We start from the raw sequence: 22,077 nt of genomic DNA on the forward strand, positions 1-22,077 counted from the left end.
GCTGCTCATCTCAAATGCATTCTGACCGGCCAAAAAAAGAGTAACTGTTTGGATTTAAATAGGCAAATGTCTATGATTGGATCATAATTGCAGTGATTATTATGTTTCTGGCATGTTATATGTTTGGCAAAAGTTTTTCTAAACCTTATACTGTAGATGGATTGGGTAGCTTTTCATTTCTTAAACAAGAATGTGGGGAGACACATCATGGCCGTATTTCAGGATGACAATGTCAAGATTCATTGGGCTCAAACTGGGAAAGAATGGTTGGGAGGGAACTTGAAGAATCATTTTCACACATGAATTGTCATCTCTGAGCCCAGACGTTAAATTCACTGACATCCCTTGGGATGTGCTGGAGGAGACTTTACAGAGGGCTCAACTCTTGTATTGTCAATACAAGATCTTGACCAAAACTTGGTTCAACTAAATGTTGTGATGTTATTTCCATCAAGAGGTGTATCAATTGTTTGGTCATGATCTTGATAAATCTCATTTTAGCTTATTGTTTGTAGAGACTATATTTTGTATTTTCCTTTAATAAAACATGAATATAACATGAATGTAATGTATTGCAATACTCATTATCTTGAGGCAATGCAATTCAGGGCTCTTAGGGGAAGTCATTCAGAAAAAGTGAGCTCTTGTCGCTTGTAGCATAATCAGTATTAGAAGAATGAAAACAATCAAATAACAGCCCACTTCCCTGTGAATCAAGTGACCTGGCAATTTTTCTTGTCTTTTTTTATCCCTTTATACTTCAGGTGGTAGTACAATCTTGTTTGTTATTTTATCTGTCTGGGATATTTTCTTCCTCACATTACAGAGGAAACTTGGAAAGCAATTCATTTTCCATTTGGTTTTGTTGTTTCCTGATTGAATGTGGAAAACAATTTGACGATCCATATTTATATGTATTTAGAGGGTTCTTTTCCCTCACATTGTTTTATTTCGATAGTTTACTTTTGGTATTATGCTAACTATATACAGTAACTACATGTCAGCAATACCTGTCATTATCAGTAGACTGTTATTGAATAAGTTGATACAGTATGTACTTGCAAAGTTACTTATAGTTGTTGGGGATCATCAAAATAAAGTGTTAGCAGATATTAAGCAGAAAATCTACTAATACTCCAATGACTGGTAGTTGACATTGTTCACTTTAGACATTATATTAACTATAAGTAGACTTTGCAACTATCGAAATAAATTGGTCACCTTCAGAACCAGACTTTTGACCTATGCTTTCGGTCTAGTCCACTTCGCAGTTTAGTCTGTTTGGAAACGGTCTATTTAGACAAGAGACCTGTCTGACATGCCAATGAACCAATTACTGTTTCTTTGTTTTTACTTACCTGTAAAAAAGTTTATGTACATGCGTTCAAAGTTCCAAAAGCCAGCTCAACAGATTGAAATGACACTCGGTTACTAGCGTAACCTTGTTCTCGGAATAAAATGTTGCAAGGCCTGCGACATTTTCTGCACCTCGTAGAAACGCTCGGTGAAGCCTTTAACCGAAGAGGCCGGCAGGAGACACATGCGTCGAGAAACGTGGCTCTGTCAGACTCCTTCATGTTGGCTAGTGTCAGCCACAAGTGTCTCGGTGACGGTCATGGTGAGGTACCCCATATTCTGACCGATGGCCAATGGATTTTCCCATAGCGTAAGCTAGTTTACGCAACACGAGAGGACTCTTGTAAGAGAACTGATGAGGTTTTTGACTGTCTGAACCTATTTGAAACAACAGGGAAATTTCACCTTTGCAACATCAACAGCTGGAATTAAAACCATTTAAAGCTGATTTCTAAAAGCTTAAACATGGTGTGATGCTTTTGAATTTTTTGCATTCTGAATTTGTGCTCCCATAAGCTTGCAGCTACTCTGTCCATTAATCCACGTTATCTGTGTTTTCTCCCCAGTCCCTCAGGGAGTGATCCAGAACGGAGCTCGAATGATGAGCCAGGGCCTCTTCCCAGGAATCCGACCCCTTCCCATAAACCCCATTGTCAGCAGGACAGCCACTGTCAGGTCAGTCCTGTCCCTCCAGCTCACTATAAACAAATTTCTTGTCTCCGCTGACTCATTACGTGATTGACAGGTTTATCAGCCTATCAGAATCATGCTTACACTGCATATCGTGGTTCATATCTGATCTCTGCCTTTGACTCGGTGAAGTCTGTCTACTTTTTATGAGAGCAGAACAGCCAGGTCATTCACAGACATCAGCACACCTCCTTATTCAGGCTTAGGCCCTGCTCTTGCATGCATGATGTGAGATGAATAATTGATCACATAATCACTAAGTTTCTTTAATGGCATGACCGAACACATGGACAGTCTTGTCTTGCTGTGAAACATTCATAAGCCTGGGCACTAAAAGGTTGTAATGAGAACATAGGGCTCGAATGGGTGGAACAACAGCAGAATCACTGGTTAAAACAGAGAGGTGTGTGTGTTTTTTTTATGCACGCTCACCTAAAGTCCCCTGAACGACATGTCAAGGTCACATCGTAATGAGTCCAATTTTACTTTATATATTAAAATCTAAACTTTTTTTAAAGGAATAGGAGTAATGAAAAGGAATAGTTCACCCAAAAATAAAAATGTCCATATTATTAAAACTTTTTGAGCTTTTCCACTTTTAACCACTACCAGAGGTGGTCGAAAATATATTATCGAAAACCGGATTGATTTTATAGTCTAAACACTCATGTGGTAGAATGTGTTCCAACAGTGCATAAAAGACGCCTACTGAACTAAACATATGGAAAGCATGCTAGCTAGATGGGATTTAAACTTTTTTGGCTGAAGACCGAAGTTTGGTTTTAAGAGGGAAAACATAGCAAGCTCAATGTTCCCTCACAATTCTTTATTTCTAACAGGTACTCACTTTGTTGGACATGGTCTTGTAGCTATCAGAGCAGAAACGAAAGCTGCTGCTCTCTGTATGTTTTTCCGTTGTCTCCAGTCACATTCATACGTAAATTTCGTAAGCTTATTTTGTCCATTATAACAAAAGATCTGAAAAGCCCATATACCATCCCCTTAAACAAATCGAGACAGAAGTGGTTGAAAGTGGACAAAGACGGATTAAAACAGCAGTTGTAACCATTGAATGTCTCCCTCGTCTACTTGTTATCCGATCGACCAAAACGCATCTTAGTATCAGGTGTAAACTGGGCCAAAGATGTATACGACTTTCTGTCCTCAGCTGAAGAGAAACTTTTGAGGAAAAACATTGCTGGAATTTTCTCCATCTAATCCAAGTAAACTGGGATTAGAGTCTATTTTTTATTTGATTTTGATTAACTTACTTTTTTAACTTACTATAAACGTATTCACTTAAAATCTCACGGGCAACATCATGTAGATATATTAATTTAAAGAGATTCGGCCGACAATTTGTGTGTGTTTGAATGTTTTTGAAACACAAAAGCCTTCTAAAGACAGTAAAACATGGTTCATTTTTTTTTTTTTTTAACTTTTGAACCTATATTAGTAGTAGGCTTTTTAGAAAGGAAAATGAAAAAGATAAAAGAGAAGCATCAATGAATTATGAATACTTTACAGCTATTTTGAGAATAACATGTAATCATGTAATCAATAAAGAGTAACCGTAATCTGATTATGAGTCTCTTAAGGGCCCTTTCACACCTACTTTTTTTTTGGTCCAGACTTTCAGACTTTTCAGTTTGGTCCGAATCAAAATTACAGGTGTGAAACCTCTGCCGGACCATGGTCCGGACTAAACAGATGAAATTTGGTCCGACGAAAAGAGCTAGTCTCGGTCCGGATCAAACTGAAAAAAAAAAAAACTGATAAAATGTTCCCACGATGAGGACGTTCGTTCAGCGAATTTGAACTAGCATTGTGTATTTGGTGCTGCAGGTAATTATGCCATTAAAATAACAATATAGTTGCAACGTTACGCGTCTGTTCATTCATGTTGTCAAAGTTACCTGCCGAATTGACAACACTCAGACGTCAGACGCACGTCCATTTACTAAACCAATCAATGTCAAGATGCAGCCCACAGATGATGACGACAGGACGCAAGTATGTTGCGCAAAATTCTTTAGTGCGCTCGCATAATTGCAGTGTGAAACCAAACCAAATCTTTCTGAAAGTATAAAATGTATCAAAACGTGAACTTTGGTTCGGACCTTGGTGTGGACTTTCAGGTGTGAAAACGCCCTAAGACGTAATATAATAAATTACAAGTACTTAATTTTTGCAATCTATTTACGTAATCCAGATTACATGTAATCAGTTACTACCCAGCATATATATCCTTTTTGCATAGCAGTGATTGCATAACAAAAAAAACCTATACAAACTATAAGTAAATTTTCCCATACTTTCCACGTGCATTTATTTACAAATTATTTTGTTCTACAATAAAATTACTTTAAATCTGTAAAACAAATACTAAATTATATAATTATTTAAAAAATATTAAATAAAATATTTTGTTGTTTGTGTTTCATCACATCAATGAAATGTGCTTATTTGTCACAAAGATAATGTTGTATATATGAATCCCCCAGTAAGATTCATTATTTCATTAGCATAAATAAAAGGCCATATAAATATGTCAGATTACCTCTATTATGATACGAGCATTCAGCAACAGCTCTCCTTTGTCCATATGCACACACGGCCTCTCAGTTGCTGTGTGATGCCCATATCGTGCAGCGACGGTCCAAAGAGTAAAACAGCCTCTTTAAAATGAGTGACACTGCATTTACGCATTAATTATTGAAGCAGTTTCTTTAGCCTGCTGTGCTGCGGCTATAATTTATGAGTCATACAGTAAATGCACATATGGAGGCAGGAAGTGGAAAAGCTCTTATGATTATTTTTCGAACCACAGAGGGAGGTTTAGCGTGCTTAGTGCGTTCTTTTTCACTCTTAAACTGAACTGTGACCAGAAGCACAAAACAAATGTCATTGTAAAGACACTTCATTACTGTTTCTGAGAATAAGAGGCATAAACAGAGCTAAACTATCTTTATTCACTTATTTTTCATCATATTATTTTACCAAAAAGTGGTGAGCTTTTTAAACCGCTAATTAATTCACTTTTTTATTGTTGTTGGTCGGCTGAAGAGGTGCTTCAAAGCTCAAGTGTATTTCAGAGACAAATGCTTACAATAATTGTTTTTAACATTTGAGGATGTGGTGCTTACCAACACACAATACAAGTTTAATAAAAAAGAAGAGCTGTAAGATGTGCTAACCACAGTTTTAGTTCTAGCATTTTACCCTGTTACAAAAGACAATCAAATAAATAAAGCCTTTTAAAGTCTTTAAAAATGTTACTGACCTCAAACTTTTGAATCTATGATCTATGATTATTTAATTATTTCTTGAGTATATCCTAAGTTATAATAGTATATGAAATATATCCTTGACTGGTTTTGTGATTTAGATTTCTTTGTACAATAACAAATGGACTGAATGTATTCATGTGTTCCAGAGGTTGTTGCCATCTGTGCAAAAAACAGCGAAACATCAGTACAGTGTCAATGTTACACAAATTATTATAATTAATTACTATAGTAGTGTAATTACAAGCAGCTCAACAAAATAATTACACAGCAAGCGCATGTAGTTCATTTGTTTTACGAAGCACTTCCACAGTACAAGAACAGCATGTGTGCGATTTGCACTAATGCATCTCTCGTCTGTGTTGTAGGTCAATACTCGAATACAGGATTACCAGTGACGGCGAGCCCACCTGTAACTCTCCACTGGTCAGCAGCGACTCCAAGGATGACCACACCTACAGTTTTGCCAAATCTTCCAGCTCGGACGCCGGAGAAGAGGCTCCCTGCGATGGAAGCGAGGTGAGCTTCCATGCCAACGAGACTGGCAGCGATGTAGAGGACGATGACAAGAGCAAAATCAAGAAGGAGCCCAAAGAGTGGTCCGTGGACGCCCTCGCTCTGGCCCAGCACAAGAAACGGCAACATTTGACAAAAGTCAAACAGAGAGTGGCCAGTGACACTCTTCCTCTAAAAAAGAGGCGCACAGAGAAGCCTCCGGAAAGTGACGACGAGGAGATGAAGGAGGCGGCCGGGTCCCTGCTTCATCTGGCGGGAGTCAGGGCATGTTTGAACAATATAACCAACCGGACGGCAAAGGGGCAGAAAGAGCAAAAATAACAAAAAGACTGTATTATAAAGAGAGAGAGAAAAAAAAAACATCACTTTGAATAGAATTTACTATTTTTTTTCCCAGGACATCAGGTGAATTCTACTGATTTGTGGCAATATCAACAATCACTTTGTTTTCCTATCTTTATAGGTAACATTTTACTGAGGGTTTCTTGTTTTGGTTCACCTATTATATTGTGATTTCTTTCTTTTTTTTTTTTTTAATCTACGGAGATTGAAGCCATAGCCTTCCCTTTTTTAAGATATTCAACAAAGTATTTCATTCTTCTGACAGAGGAGAAAAAAAACAAACAAAATATAGCAAAATTTGCCCTGTCCCATTGTCATAGTGAGAAGTGAAACTACCCTTAATTTGTGGTGCAGCTCGCCAGATTTACTGATAATTCAACGCATTCTCATCCCGTAGACATCCAACGCACATGGAACCCTTTAGCGTCAATATAACACGCACAGAGTATGGGTAGGTTTAGGTCTCGGGTAGGGTTAGGGTTAGACCACTAGGAGGCGCCATATATTCTGCCCCATATATATCTGCGCCAAAGGGTGCCATATGCATTGGATGTATACGCTTTGGCAAAAGCGTCGTATATGACGCCTTGGGATGAGTACGGGCTGGATAATTAGGTTCTAGTAATCTCTAATGTAATATAAGATGTTTTAGAAGCACAGGGCAGTGCCAATGACAATCCTCAGGCAGTTTCTGTGATGTCACTTCCCCTTAAAAGAAGTCCAGCAGCATCGAGTGGAGAACTCTCATGTCTGTAGTTGTCATTTGGCTCATGTGAATCATAATTCACCACGATGAGAATGAACCATAAGCCTTTGTCAAAGTGCTTTTTGGTGGCAAAAGTGATATATTTACCAATATGTCTTTCAAAACTGCCCACGTTTTCTTTTTTTTCCTAAGCAATCAAAATGAGTGATATTTTCCTTGTAAAGCGATAGTGGATGGTGATATTTCTTCTTCGGCACAATGAAAAGGAACTCTGAGCTAATGCTACAATACCTGCCAATTGTATTTTAATAGCGGAAAATAATGACTGTGGAGTTGTTTTGTGTTCATTCGTTTACGTTTTATAATTGTTTTTTTTATTTGAAACCCTCGTGATGTAATAAGCAATTCATCCAGTCAGGATAAACACTGTATAGAAGTAACACTAGACCATTTTCTTTTCTTAATTTAAGCAATGTAGCCAGCAGGATTTTCCAAATCGTGTTGCATGGATTCTGTAAAGAAAAAGAAGACCTTTTTAAAAAAAAAAAAAAAAAATCAAAGTTCATGTAAGGTAAATAATGTATTTAGCATGGAGCATGAATTATTTTCATATAAATATAGATCCTAGAGAACTAAGGCACCGCCTCTAATTTCTATGCCAACAGGCCTAGTCTCTTTTGTTGTTTTTGTCAGTTTTGATTTCGATTTGTCGTCCTCATCGCCTTTGTGTTAAAGCAGGCATCTTCACAATTACCTTCTTCAGGGACAAACACTGACTGTTGGGAAACTCTCTCTGCAATACGAAGACTCGGGCTTGGGCCGTCTCGGTCCACACTAACAGCCGCCCCTCTAACGAATACCCGCTACGTCAATGTCCGTGTCTTCAAGGAGAAGTTCGTAGTGAGTGTCGGTCCCCCTGCTCCTTCCGGCTTCGTGCCTGCTTTTCTTCCACGTGTAATCCGGATTTGCGTGTCTGTGATTTATTCAGGGTCTTCCATTTTGTTCCACGAGACTTTGGATCTACAGTACAAGTCGTTTTTTTTTGTTCCCGTATTTACATGTAGCACTGTTCAGGAGTCATCAGTATTGATTCAGTTCTCCGTACAGGCAGTCAGACGGATATTTACGCCTCCACACATATATATTTAAGCACTTATAGACGAAAACAAGTGATATCAGAGCTCAGTGCAAACACTGGTGTATATATTTTCACGACCTCACCAAATTGCACTTTTATTGTTTTAACGTACAGTAAAGAACTTAAGGATTCAGTGCCAAAGCCTGTAATGACTCTATACACACGCATACTTGATATGTTAGTCAGAAACATGTCAATGAGTTGTAGCATTTCTCTCATGTACCCATGTATAAGATATTCTCAATCATATTTGTTAATATCGCTCTGCATTGCTGTGTTTCATGAAGTCACAATGTCTTCCCTGTTCATCTGACGATGATAATGGTTCGACCTAATGTTTTGTAGCGTGTTGAATGTTATATCTGACCCATGAGTGTTAATGTGATGTCTCCAGTTGGCATGCCTTTCCCTAACCAAGCTAGACATTTCTTGACGTTTCCTCCCCACATCTACGCGAAATAACCCCAATTATAACCTTGTCTGCTGGTCTTTATCAACATCTGCCATATCACGTTTCTGTTCAATGTGCTTCAAACTGGGAAACCGGTAGCAGAGAGAGTCCTTTATACACTGCCTTCCTTCAAAGAAAACACTCACTACGTAACTTTTTCTCTCCTGTTCTTTCAGAGGAACCTGAAACACGTTAAAAAGAGGAGCCAGCCAAAAAAAAAAAAACCTTAATAGGAGGCGAAGTGTTTCTTTTTTTTCCCCATTGTGTTTTTTTCTTTGTTGTTGTTGTTGTAGATCGTTTTGTTGAAAAGTTCCTGTTTTAACTGCCATTCTGTTTGAGTTGTTTAAGATGAAAGTAACGGAGTCCATTTGGTAATGAATTATTCGGTCTGATGGCATGTGCACCCTGCTAATATGTCAATATAGAGGCGTAATTGCACTCTGTATTTCCTTTGACTTGTAATCATATTGCCAAAGACAACAGATTTATCGATTAATGTAAATACCACTTTGTCCATTGCTACGACAAATTCCATTTGTTTTTCCTTTCATTTGATTTTTTTTTCTCCAACCCTACCATCAAGTTTCTGTGATGTATTGTCTTCCAATTGCAATAAAAAAGTTGCAAAGGTGATCATGAACTAGCATGATGGTTTTGTGCAGCTCTAAATGCATTGTTGATATTATTGCTTAAAAGAGTCATATCTTAATGGCTCTTCAAACCAGATCAATACGTCACTTTTTAACAGCTGATTTGGGCGTTATGTTTAATAGGAAGTGAAACTGAAAAAAAGTATTAGCCTAAACTTAGGGTTCAGATTGGGTTCAGTCAGACTGTTTAAATTTTTCTATAAGTCTCATATCTTCGTCAAGGCAACATTAAGTTGATCAAAAACACAGTAAAAATAATAAATATTGCAAAATATTCAATAACTGCTTTTTATTTGAATGTACTTTATTTCTGTGATGTCAAAGCTGAATTTTCAGCATCATTCCTCCAGTCTTCAGTGTTTTTCAGGATTCTATATAAAGTTATTTTAAAAGCAGCATTTATTTAAAATATAAACCATTTGTAACATTATAAATGTCATTACTGTCATGTTTGATCAATTGAATGCATCATTGGTGAATACAATTATTGGTCACACTTTAGATTAGGTTTCAATTCTCACTATTAACTAACTATTATGCTACTGTACAACTTTTGACTCAATAAACTCCGAATTACTTTTTATTCATAGTTCGTAAATTAGTTGTTTAGAATTTGGGTTGGATTAAGGGATAAAGAATATGGTCCTGCAGAATAAGGCATTAATATGTCCTTTATAAGTACGAATAAACAACCAATATTCTAGTAATGTGCATGCTAATATGCAACTATAGAGAATTGGACCTTAAACTAAAGTATTAATTTACTTTTAACCTTAAATCTTTCTTTGGAAAATCTAGATATACATTAAAAACGTTAGACAATAAAATTACTCTCAATGGGCTCTATGCACGGCGGTGTTTCCGGTGAAGGTGTAAGGATGCTCGATAATTTCCGCCGATCGTAGAGTCCAATGCAATACCGAGAATTTATATTGAATTTTATACTCCATGGTTATAGTAAAGAAACTTTAGACACAAAAAACTTACAAAACAGACACCCCTCGTTGTGTTTATGCTTCTTTTTAAAATTATTTTAAATAAACATAACTACATATATAAAATGACATCTAAACGTATGAAAGTTTCATTTCAAAGACGGGAGGACAGTACATTTTGAAGACTCTGCCATAATCCCGTTTTCCTCGGTTTTCCTCCGCTTTAATCGCCACATCCGGAAACTAACGAGCATCCTTGCGTCAAATGAGGAACTTATGCGTGCATATAGCCCATAACTTCCCACAATTTGTAAACATTCACAAATCCTAAAGTGTCTTTAATGTCTCTACTGCCTGCTGATGTCATCTTATCGCACTGATCCATTACTGAAAGTCACATGACTGAAAATGAGAAACAGGAGCAGTGACTGCTTTGGAACATGACACAATATTGATCCTGATTGTCACTTCCTTCTTATCAACCCACCGCCCAGGCCCCAGAAACCTTCATACACTGCAGATTAGCTGACGAAAGACTTATGACCAAGTAATATAAGTATAACGTACAAGCCAGTAGTTTTGCTTACAGTTGCATGCTTAAAGATACAGTTTATTTCCTAAATTGAACACAGTTTCATACTTCATAAATGACACAAACATGAAATCCGAGGTTTGACAGTTACTGATGTCTGATATTTGCATCAGAGTGAACTTTATTTACACATATAATTTAGATGCCATTTGGATGCGTCCGTGGCCTCCAAAATCCAAGCCAGTTTACACCTGTTATTAAGATGTGCTTTGGGCGATCCAAATACTGGTGTAAACGGGCTCTAAAACGTTTTTGAGCTTGCCCACGTTCGGCCACTTCCAAGGGTTTAGTCAAAGATGAAATCGACCAGATTGCTCTCGTAATTTAGGCCCTGTTTGCACGTGGTATTAAATGGCTAGTTCACCCAAATATTCTCTAATTAATTACTCACCTTCATGTCATTTCAAACCTGTAAGACATTTGTTCATCTTCGGAACACAAATTATATTTTTGATGAAATCCAAACGCTTTCTGATCCCCCCATAGACTACAACACAATTACCACTTTCAAGGCCCAGAAAGGTAGTAAGGGCATTGTTAAAATAGTCCTTAATGAGTAAAATAGACCTTAATGATATGAAGCGATGAGAATACTTTTTATGAGCAAAAAAAAGAGACTTTTTATTCAACAATTTCTTCTCTTCCGTGTCAAGTCTCTGACGCTGTTCACATTGTAAACAGGGCTGAGCTTCTGTGTGTATATCTGAATGATTTCAATATTGATAATCCGAACAAAGCAGATCTTACTACCAGGTGTAAGCAGGGCCAAAGAGTGCTAGTTTGGAACACAACCGCACCCATGCTTGCCTGTGTTGCTATGCAACTGCAGGAAAAGATAGACTGAAAATGTACAGGAAGCTTGTTGCCTGACACAGACATGCAGAGTTAATCTATTTTGCAAAGGTTACACACAGGTCATTGGAGCTAAGGTAACTTCACTTTACACTGACATAGTCTGGGAGAAATTGGATTAAAAACAAAACTAACACCAAACAATTGTCATTATTCAATTTTGGATGCCTGTGCATGTTATTGTGGAGTTTGGCACGCTCGTGACCTCATAATACAATCCCTGCAAACATCACACTGGCAGTCAAAAGGCTGTTTCATTTACTCAGTAAATCTATCTTAGCGTTCTTCTGAAATCTCCCACGAGAGCAGGCGCGCAGCCCCAAAACACACTTCCAAAAGACATATTGCATGTGTTTGTTGCCAAGGAAACAAAGCGAGGTGGCTTTCATTTCAGCACATCCGAATGTTATGTTTCTGTCTTTCGGCAGCACGTAACTTGAAAAACTGCACTCGGGTTTATCACACTGTTTTGTCTGGAGAGTGGCTGCCCCCTTCATCACCTAAAAAGTTGTCATCTCAGGAGGATTGTTTGGGTTTGGAGGACCCGGCAACTAGAACGAACACTTTCCACCTGCAACTACTTCAATATTTATTCTCGTTGCCAAGGTAGCAGGAAACGGAGGTGCTCATTGGCAGCGCAAATCAATAAGTGCGCTCTCTTTGATGGAATGCGCCGGGAGATAATAACCATTCAAATCTGCCACACTGTGGCTTCAATTTGTCGGTCCTTGTAAGTCAGACACAAATATGGGAGTATTACAGCAAATCTGTGGCATTAAGGGAAGAATGTTTGAATACATTTGCAAGTCCATACATCTTGCCTTAATCTCCCTGATTTGCATGAGGGCACAGTCAAGGGATTTGAAGAGAAATTGGAATCTCTGGTACGACGGCTTCAGAAACGTGCCAGGACTTCATCAGTGAAGGCATGTTTCTACAATCACATTGGCCCTGAAATCACCAGGGTTTTTTGCGGTTAGACATGCTGCTTTCTCCTTCACTGATGTGTAAGGAGAGTAAAAACGCTAGTTATGTTACCTGAGGTGACCCATAAACGTCATCAGTATTATATGTCCATTGAACTAGATTTGAGGTGCTAAAAGAAGGATAGGATAAAAAATTGCACGTTCAAGTTGGCTTCAGGTGCAGACAAATGCATAAAACATTGGCATACTGATGTGTAATGCTCCATTTTATTCAATGATTGTGATGTTTGAATCTCTCATTTGTTCATCACACCAAAACTTTGTGTTAGTTACAGGTTGTAGGCTTTGGTTCTGGTGTCACGGCACTCCCAAAGCATTGCTGTGCATATTAAATAATTATTTTCTTAATAAGATTTTTTTTTTTGTATTCCTGTTAAAAAAAAAAAAAGTAATTACCATCTTGGGCAAACCATATGTAGTCTAGGGATATTGAAGCCAAAAATTATTGAAGCCAAAAATTGAAGCCAGTTGGTAGTTCTCTTACGAGAGGGATGACATCTTCATGGACACCACAGTGATTTCTCTCATGTGTTAATATTTTTCCTTGTTATAATGTGTGATTTGCAAAAATAAAAACTGCTGCATCTGTGCTGATGAGAGAATCAAAGTGTAAGCACATTTTGCACCCGCTACATTATGGCCAAGCATTATGGCCAAGCTTACTTTGAGTGCACCACTGACTTTAAACTAGTTTTTTTTTCTGGTCAGTGGCAGAATTGTTTTCTGGAACTTCAAAATAGCATTAGGGAATGTTTGCGCTGAAAAATGCCTCCTTTTTTTGTGCTGAACCGCCCAGGGAGAGCAAGTTCATTTCCTAGTTTACTAGTTTAGCGTCTGTGGAGGAAAAATCCTGCTTTGCGTGGGTGCTAAATAGGAATGATACATGCGTCAGTGTGTAAAGTCATTTGCGCAGGGTGCAAGATAGGGCCCAAAGACCTTCACAATCAATATCTAATATAACATTATATGTATGTATGTATGCACTATATAACTCTATATATGACACTATATATGACACCAAGTTTGCATTGACATGCATGCAAGGCCTCACTGGGGTCAAGCGACAAAATGTAAATGACAGAACACATCACATTAAGATTGGTTAACGGCTTAAGAGATGAACTAGCTGAAGGTAAAGAGAAAGAAAAAAGAGGGCGCATGTAATGAATCTGACATTTTCCATGGAGGTTATGCTGACGAAGCAGATGGAAATGCCAGCTTGAATGGTTCACACTTCTCGGTTTTGCTCTCCATGCTTTCCACGAATTTTACACTTTTGGACATTGGATTTGTGAAAGAGCTTCAAATCAGGGCTGATCTCTCTCTCTCTCTCTCTCTCTCTCTCTCTCTCTCTCTCTCTCTCTCTCTCTCTCTCTCTCTCTCTCTCAATTACTCTGTCATTCTCCCTTTCGGATTTGCACACACTCTTTTCTCTACGTTACAAATGAGCCTGCGGTAAAATTAATGTTCTGTAACCATCCCGTTAACTGCAGGTACCCTGTTTCTGCACTGACGGCAGCTAATGCCCTTGATCTTTCATTAGGAGTCCAGCTAAAGAACCTCAGGGAAAGCGGGGTCCAGTGGAGCAAGGAAGAGAAGGACAGAAAGCCCTTCCATCAGCAGCCAAGTCTGTCCATTTGGCATTTACCACAGAAAGGACTTCAAATACTTTGTAATTCTCCAATAACTTTCATGCCATTTCTCGTGCACCACATGAAGCAATTCTATTAAAACGTTTCTGTATTTTCTAGTATATTAATGTTCAAAAAATAGTGTAATTACTTGATTATGTCTATGTCTATGAAGTTTGTTGTGATTATTTGAGTACATGTGATGCTTGTGAAAAAAGAAATAAATTAAAAATTAAAAGTTATACACACACACACACACACACACACATATATATATATATATATATATATATATATATATGTTTTGTTTTTGTTTGTTTGTTTTTTTGACTGATGTCACTGAAGCCAGAAAATACACAACCATTTGCGGACAATACGTTTGTTTTTTTAGAGAAATTAGATTCTTTTATTCAGCAAGGATGCATTAAATTGGTCAAATGGACACTAAAGACTTTTACATTGTTAGAAAAAAAATGTTCTTATAAACGTTCTATTAATCAAAGAATCATTGAGTAAAAAAAAAATGTATCACGTTTTTAGCAGCACAAATGATTTCAAAATTGATAATAATAAGAACTGTTTTTTTTTTTTTAGCACTGAACCATTATATTAGAATGATTTCTGAAGGATCGTGTGACACTGAAGTCTGGAGTAATGAAGCTGATCACAGGAATAAATTACATTTATAAAGTATATTCAAATAGTAAACAATTATTTTAAATTGTAATAATATTACATAATATTACTGCTTTTACTGTATTTCTGCTCAAATAATTGAGTTCTCTCTGGTAAAGTATGCAGGACTTCTCGCTCACGTTCATCTGCCTCAAATTTTGAGTGCCCACAACTCAAAATCCAGTCATCAACTGATCCATAGAAATACACTCAGATATACATCACAATGCATAAGAAAAAAAAATGTTTGGTACTTCCGTTTCTTTGCAACTGTATTACGGAAAAACAACAACAACAACAACAACAACAACAACAACAACAACAACAAAAAAAAAAAACAGTTTACTTCACGATATAGAAACCTCAAATTACAACATGTTTCAGATCCAAATCTGTCTTAACATAAGTCACCAATTCCCATGTAGTTTGTTGTGTATTGAGGAACTTGCTCTGACAGGAAGTTAACCAAATTGGAAGGGGCATTTTAAAATCTGACACATGGACCCTGTGCAGGACTGCATTTTTTTTTTAGGATTTTTAAGTTTTTTTTTTTTTGTTGGTTTTTTTTTTCATTTTGAACATGTTTATTTTAGTGAGGACTTTAATTTTGAAAAACAGTCACAGACAAGCCCTTAGTACAGGAGCAGGAAGTACTAATAGTACTGCAGTAGTTCAGCAAAATGTGATCGCTTTTACATCTTTAAGCATCATCTTTCTTTACATCTGTTAGACGCAATGTCTGTACATAATGTTAAATTTATTGTGTGATACATATTAGAAGGTATTTGGTATTAAGATGTATATTTTCTTAGTTTAATTATCCCTATGTTATTGTCGATCTGTAGTTTTCTAATTTCATATGTAGTGATTGTATCTTTTGTATATTTTTACAGTTTCACAGTTGAATCATAAACTTCAGAAACGACTTGAAGTGTCCAGCGAGGCTTTTGAGTCACTGTTTAACTTACTGGATAGTTAGATGCCAGAGAAATCTAATAAGGCCAGTAGAGACCCGCCTAATAGTCAGCATTGTAAGGTGCAGCCACCTCCAGACAGAAGAGACCCCATTGATTCACTTTGAGTCCATTGAGAACTTATTTAGAGAATGTGTCTTGGCGAAAGGCTGCAGCTGCAATGATTGAGACTGCCATTATAAAATGAGGGTGTCCAACTGATCCAGTTGCACAGCTACTGCATTCTCATTTAACTGGACAGGTTTATTCCTCCCTGGAGAACTGATGTATTCATCTGATTTTAAAGGCCTGTGTGGATCAGAAACAAGCATGAGATTTATTAGAGAGAACATTGGGTTCCTCCTCATTGTCTCGGTGTGACTGATTCAAGCGTCTGTACGGACACAATCAACATTTGAATTAAACTTCACAAGAAACATGGCATAAAATCTATCTGATATTTTCTGCCAGCTTGGGATTTGGTTATTGACATTGTTTGCAGGAGACATTGTGGTAAGCAGATGCAAATATGTAAGTTAAGCCATGGAGCATCCCTGATCCACACACACTGGATGTAATGTCATACGATTTACAGCTTCGAGGCCTTCTTTAGCACTGAAACTGTATTGGTGCCCTGACTATTCTGTGATGTCTCTACGAAAAGAGAAAAGCAAGATAGAGCTCAGTGTCTGCAAGAAAGAGGATGAGACAGAAGAAAAGAGTAATGCATTGAAGCCCTGGGCATTTTAATTGTGATGAAAGTAGGTTAACCAGAGGGGATAAATTACCAGCATGTGGAATGGATGGGGGACTAGGGACCATGTGAAAGGTCCTCCCTCTCACCTTGAATCCAAATAAGACACACGTGACACATCTCTGCTGGTCCTGCCAAGCCAGTCCTTTGGCCCCGCCTCCACTGGCTCCCTCTAATGCCTTTGCTCCTCCACACTATTGGTTGCAGCTCCATGCAGCTCATATTCTCCTCGGGCCTACCGTTCTCCAGCTCAACCTTGACCATAATCAGGTTGTCTACAAGTCATTCAGCAGGGTTCTACACAAACTTGAGGTGCGATAAGGGGGAGAGGGGTGATGCTCTTTCGGCCACCCCCTAGTTCCGGTCACGGACGGCCTTCCTTGGCGACCCCCGAGGGAGCCAGCTATCCAATCAAAGTCCCACAGCGCTATGGTATCGTTCCTTCTAGGCGTGATTCTGACTTAGAGGCGTTCAGTCATAATCCCACAGATGGTGGCTTCGCACCAGTGGCTCCTCAGCCAAGGCTTCGCAAGCTTCACACCAAATGTCTGAACCTGCGGTTCCTCTTGTACTGAGCAGGATTACTATTGCAACGACACAGGTATCAGTACGGTAAAACTAACCTGTCTCACAACGATCTAAGCTTCGTGACATGGTGCATTATCCTGTTGGAATTAGCCATCAGAGGATGGGTACATGGTGGCCATAAAGGGATGGACATGGACAATGCTCGGGTAGGCTGTGGCATTTAAATTATGTCCAATTGGCACTAAGGGGCCTAAAGTGTGTCAGGAAACCATCCCCCACACCATTACACCACCACCATCAGCCTGCACAGTGGTAACAAGGCATGATGGATCCATGCTCTCATTCTGTTTACTCCAAAATCTGAAACTGAAACTGTGGGTCCTAAGCCACTGAATCTGACGGAGTGCAAGCACGACAGTCAAGAGCAACGCAGGATCGCCCCGCAGTAGCCTGCTAACTTGGCCTTATACTCGCGGACCGTTGTCCCGCAAAGGATCATCCGCCCACCGAGAAAGCTGTGGTAGACCAACCAGGAAAAATATTCCAATGCTCTACAACAGCTGCCAACTCCTGCTGCCGAACTGACATCTACTATTTAACTCATAGTTGGGAGGCAAAAGGGGTACTGTCACTTGCCCAAGGTGAGCCCCTATGACTTGTGGTAGGGCGGGGTCGTCTTACTCTCCCATACAGGTCCGTTACACCTGCCCACTGCCCAGTTTTTTTTTAAATAAAATAACTTTTATTTAAATCATTCTGACATAAAATGACACACACACAGGAGAACACTGCTACACTCCACACGTACAGATCAGCGCAGCGATTGTTCACTGGATTCACTTTTTGGCATTGGAGGATTTGGGGGACTTGTTTCTGGGAGACTTGTTCCTGGGAGAATTCCTGAGCGTGGAGTCGAGAGGAGACCTGGCGCTCAAGGCTGAACGCAGGGACTGGCCACGCCGGGAGACTTGCGGGCACTGTTACGCAGCTTGTTGAGGCCTACAGATGAAAGGCCTACGTTCTTGTTTAGATTCCTTCGCTCGGCCGGAGAGTTTGGAGGTCTGTTTGGACTGTTTCCAAAAGTCTCCGTGCGCGTGTGGAGGGCCTTCCCTTCAGAGTTGACGGCACTCCTGAAAACACCTGGGGCTGAGCTAAGAGTTTCCATGATGGAGGCTGCATCTGAGGTTTTCGTCCTTTGTAGAAGGAAACAGCCGGATTGGTTCCTTGCAAGCTCTGCTATTCTGCTCCCGGCCCTAGCTGACAAGCGTGCTGCCCGTCTCAGTGCTCTCCAAGACAGTAATGATTCCACCATTGCTCATTATCATAAGGTCAGGAATGACGTCAAGCATCTTACACGCCAGGCCTATGAGCAGTACTGGCAGGACCTCAGTGAGAAAGTAGAACAGTGTGCAAGAACTGGGGACATACGCGGCATGTACAGCGGCATCAATGAGGCTCTGGGTCCTACAGTGAAAAGAAACAGCATCCTTGCGAGCCACTGATGGCCACATTGTCAATGATCTCCCAGGCCAGCTTGGTAGATGGGTAGAGCATTAAAGCTTACTGTATGGCACTCCTGTGGATGCTGACTTTAACGCTGTTTCTGCTGCTGTACCAAAACTACCTGTCCTTAATGAGTTGGATATGGAGATCTCAGCAATGGAAATAGAGCACGCAATCGCAGCTCTTAAGAACAACAAGTCACTGGGCAGCGATGGAATTCCAGCAGAGCTGCTGAAGTGTGGTGGGGCCAGTGCTGGTCAGGCGGCTTCACTGCCTGTTTCGATGCTGTTGGCAGAACAAATGCATCCCTAGTGAACTCAAGAATGCCAACATTGTCACTCTTTATAAAAATAAGGGTGACAGGCAGGACTTCAACAACTACCGAGGTATTTCGCTCCTTAGCCTTCCGGGTAAATGCCTTGCCCGAGTAATCCTTCCAAGGCTGCAGCGCATTGCTGACCAGGTGCTGCCAGAGAGTCAGTGCGGCTTCCGTGCTGGTCGTTCGATCTTGGACATGATTTTCTCGGTACGCCAGCTTCAGGAAAAGTTTGCGGAACAGCAACGCCCATTGTGTTTGTTGATCTGACTGAGGCTTTCGATTATGTGAGTCGCTCTGGTCTCTTCCATGTTCTGCAGCGACTCGGTTGTCCGGCAAGTCTTTTGGCAAGACTCCGAGGCTTCCATGATGGGATGCGGGCAACCGTACAGTTCAACGGTGCCCACTTAAATGAGTTTGATGTCTGCTGTGGAGTAAAGCAGGGGTGTGTCTTCGCTCCCACCTTGTTTGGCATCTATTTCTCGGCCGTGCTGGGACGGGCGTTTCCTGATCCGGTTGGGGTTCTGCTGCACACTAGGTATGATGGAAACTTCTTCAGCCTGGCTCGTCTGAGGGACAGAACCAGGGTGAAATGCGTCCTTGTGCATGAGTTACATTACGCAGATGACGCTGCCTTCCTGGCTCACACTGAAAAAGAAATTCAGGAGATGAGCAATTCTTTTGCTGCTGCCTGCACAGATTTCGGACTTACCATAAGCCTCAAGAAGACAGTGGTGATGGCTCAGAACGTTCCTGCTTCCCCTTATGCACCATCAATGGCACAGTGCTGTCGGCTGTCGAGAAATTCATCTACCTCGGCTCAACCTTGACGGCAAACAACACGCTTGATGCTGAACTAAATACCAGGATCGGTCCTGCCTCAACAACTTTTGGGCGGCTTCAGTCTCGCGTCTGGAACAACAGCCATCTTTCTCTCAAAATAAAGGTGCGCGTATATGAGTCCTGTTTGCTTTCCGTCCTGCTATATGGAAGCGAAACGTGGCCTACATACCTGCGGCAGGAGCACAAGCTTAATGCTTTTCATTTCCGTTGCCTACGACAGATCCTTGGCATATCATGGCAACGTCAGGTCCCGAACACGTGCTGAAGCTCACTAACAGCAGTGACATGTACACCATGCTCCGGAGGAGGCGACTCAGATGGATCGGCCATGTACAGTACGTCGTATGTCATGATGAACGTCTCCCAAAGTCCATTTTCCATAGGGAGTTAGCTGTGGGACACCGCCCTCGTGGCTGACCAAAGCTCCGCTTTAAGGATGTCGTCAAGCGGGATATGAATGTCTTCAACATTAACCCTAACAAATGGCATAACCTTGCGGAAGACCGGGCAGCTTGGCGGTCTGCGTTGACAGAAGGCACAACTCTGTCCTGTCATGCTTACACCAGCTTTTGCACAGAAAGACGGCATGCTAGACACCGTTCAGATCGGCGTTTGCGCTGTAAAAGGTATTGATGATATATATATATATATATCATAGGATAAGGATTCTTTGACTCAAGTTCTTCTACGTTCAAAAGAACTGTATGTTTTTGAAGTAGATCATCTTTAATAATATATGTCTTTATGGTCACTTTTGTTCAATTTATATTTTTGCATCCTTGTTGAATAACAGTATTAAAAACAAACAAACAAAAAAAAAATCTTATTGCCCCCAAACCTTTTTGTTTCTATAGTGCAATTTCATATTTTCATACAATTGTATACAATTTTATTATTATTAATTGTATATATATATATATATATATATATATATATATATAAGCTATAAAAGAGAGCACCTTTCTTTTGAGGCTGTATTCTCTGAAGACAAACTTCTTTGTCAATACAGTTTTAATTGATCAGGGCTCAGATGTACGACTACAGGAATGAAGTGATGACTATTCTATGGGAGGGCAGATGCCCGACGTCCCTGGCAACAGTGAGAGACTGCATGGGCGTCACTAGTAGTTATGCAACTTGCTAACACAGACCGAGTGAGAGAGTGAGCGCTTTCATTAAGGACACTGAGAGCTTGGCAGGGGTCTGTGCCATTTCATGTACAGAGAGCCAGAAATCACCCCACTGCTATTGCTATAAATAACGATTTCCATTCAGTGATGGATGTGGTGACATAAAAGTTGTTTTGTGTTTACCTTTTTACCTTCTTATTCTCTTCCCTTTCGGGGTTCCTGGGAAAAGGTCCCTGGCTTTTTCAAAGCATGACAGGTTGATAGACAGGAATGGGTTCAAAGAACCCGTAACCTTAACACACAGCTGTCTGAGCCTGAGGTCTTCGTGATCATACAGACAGATGACGTTGGATGGTAAACAAAGAATAAATAATCAGATAGCCAGTTTCATATGATATTGGTAGGAGTCTTTCCTCAGATAGAAAATTATGGAAGCTTTCGGAGATATACATCAGGGCCTTGGTGTTGGCCGCAAGCATTTAATGTTTACATTTATTTTAGGCTAATTTAATGCTTTTTATAATAAATAATTTAGGCCTACAAAAAATAAATTTTCAATAAATTTATTAAAATGAAAAAACAACAACAGCAACTACCACTACCACAACAATATGAGTATGTGGCTTGTAGACCCTTGATCTATTGAATGGCAAACGTTATAAGAACTTTGGCGCCCCCTGTAGGAAACATTTATGTTTTACATAAAATACATCACTCCAAAAGACATGCATCTTGACTTTGAATATTTTGTTTGTTTATTTTATGATTCCTTCCAAGGAATTACTGTTTAAAAAAGGCCACACAAAGCCATGCCAAAACACACAAATATATCCAAACAAAAATGGAACCTACATCCAACAGTTCCAATTTGTTAATTACATGTTAATAATCTATGTAAATCCATTATATATTTCAAACAAAGAAAGCCCATGGGGTAAACTATTTTTTTTTTTTATCTCAACAGAGATATTGTTTTAGAACAAACAGCTCTCACTTTAACCATATAATATAATATAATATAATATAATATAATATAATATAATATAATATAATATAATATATACGCACTCTTGAATCCTTATGATGCGTTTAGGGCAGAGCCATGGGCACTAATCTGGGGGCAACTTTCTTCGATACTCCAGCAAATGCATCTGATTGGACATTCGATGCAGCGCTGCAGTAACTGTCCAATCATGTGAAACAAAGGTGGGGCCTCGAACAGCGCTGTTTCAACTGTCCAATC

The 22,077-nt window shown here is 39.5% G+C and overlaps 1 protein-coding gene across 3 annotated transcripts in view; it reads left to right on the forward strand.

Annotated features, from left to right (window-relative positions):
• Nucleotides 1-9,119, forward strand: part of foxn3 (forkhead box N3) — a 126,972-nt gene extending 117,853 nt beyond the window's left edge. For all 3 annotated transcript variants that reach the window (XM_039671326.2, XM_089120249.1, XM_089120248.1), the window contains exons 5-6: nt 1,923-2,031; nt 5,702-9,119. In XM_039671326.2, the coding sequence (XP_039527260.2) occupies nt 1,923-2,031; nt 5,702-6,170 (578 nt within the window). In that variant the 3' untranslated portion in view covers nt 6,171-9,119. The remainder of the gene's footprint in view (nt 1-1,922; nt 2,032-5,701) is intronic.
• The last annotated feature ends 12,958 nt before the right edge of the window (nt 9,120-22,077 follow it).

The sequence above is a fragment of the Pimephales promelas genome, chromosome 15, assembly GCF_988280905.1.
Source record: "Pimephales promelas chromosome 15, fPimPro1.hap1.1, whole genome shotgun sequence".
Lineage (NCBI taxonomy): Eukaryota > Metazoa > Chordata > Actinopteri > Cypriniformes > Leuciscidae > Pimephales > Pimephales promelas.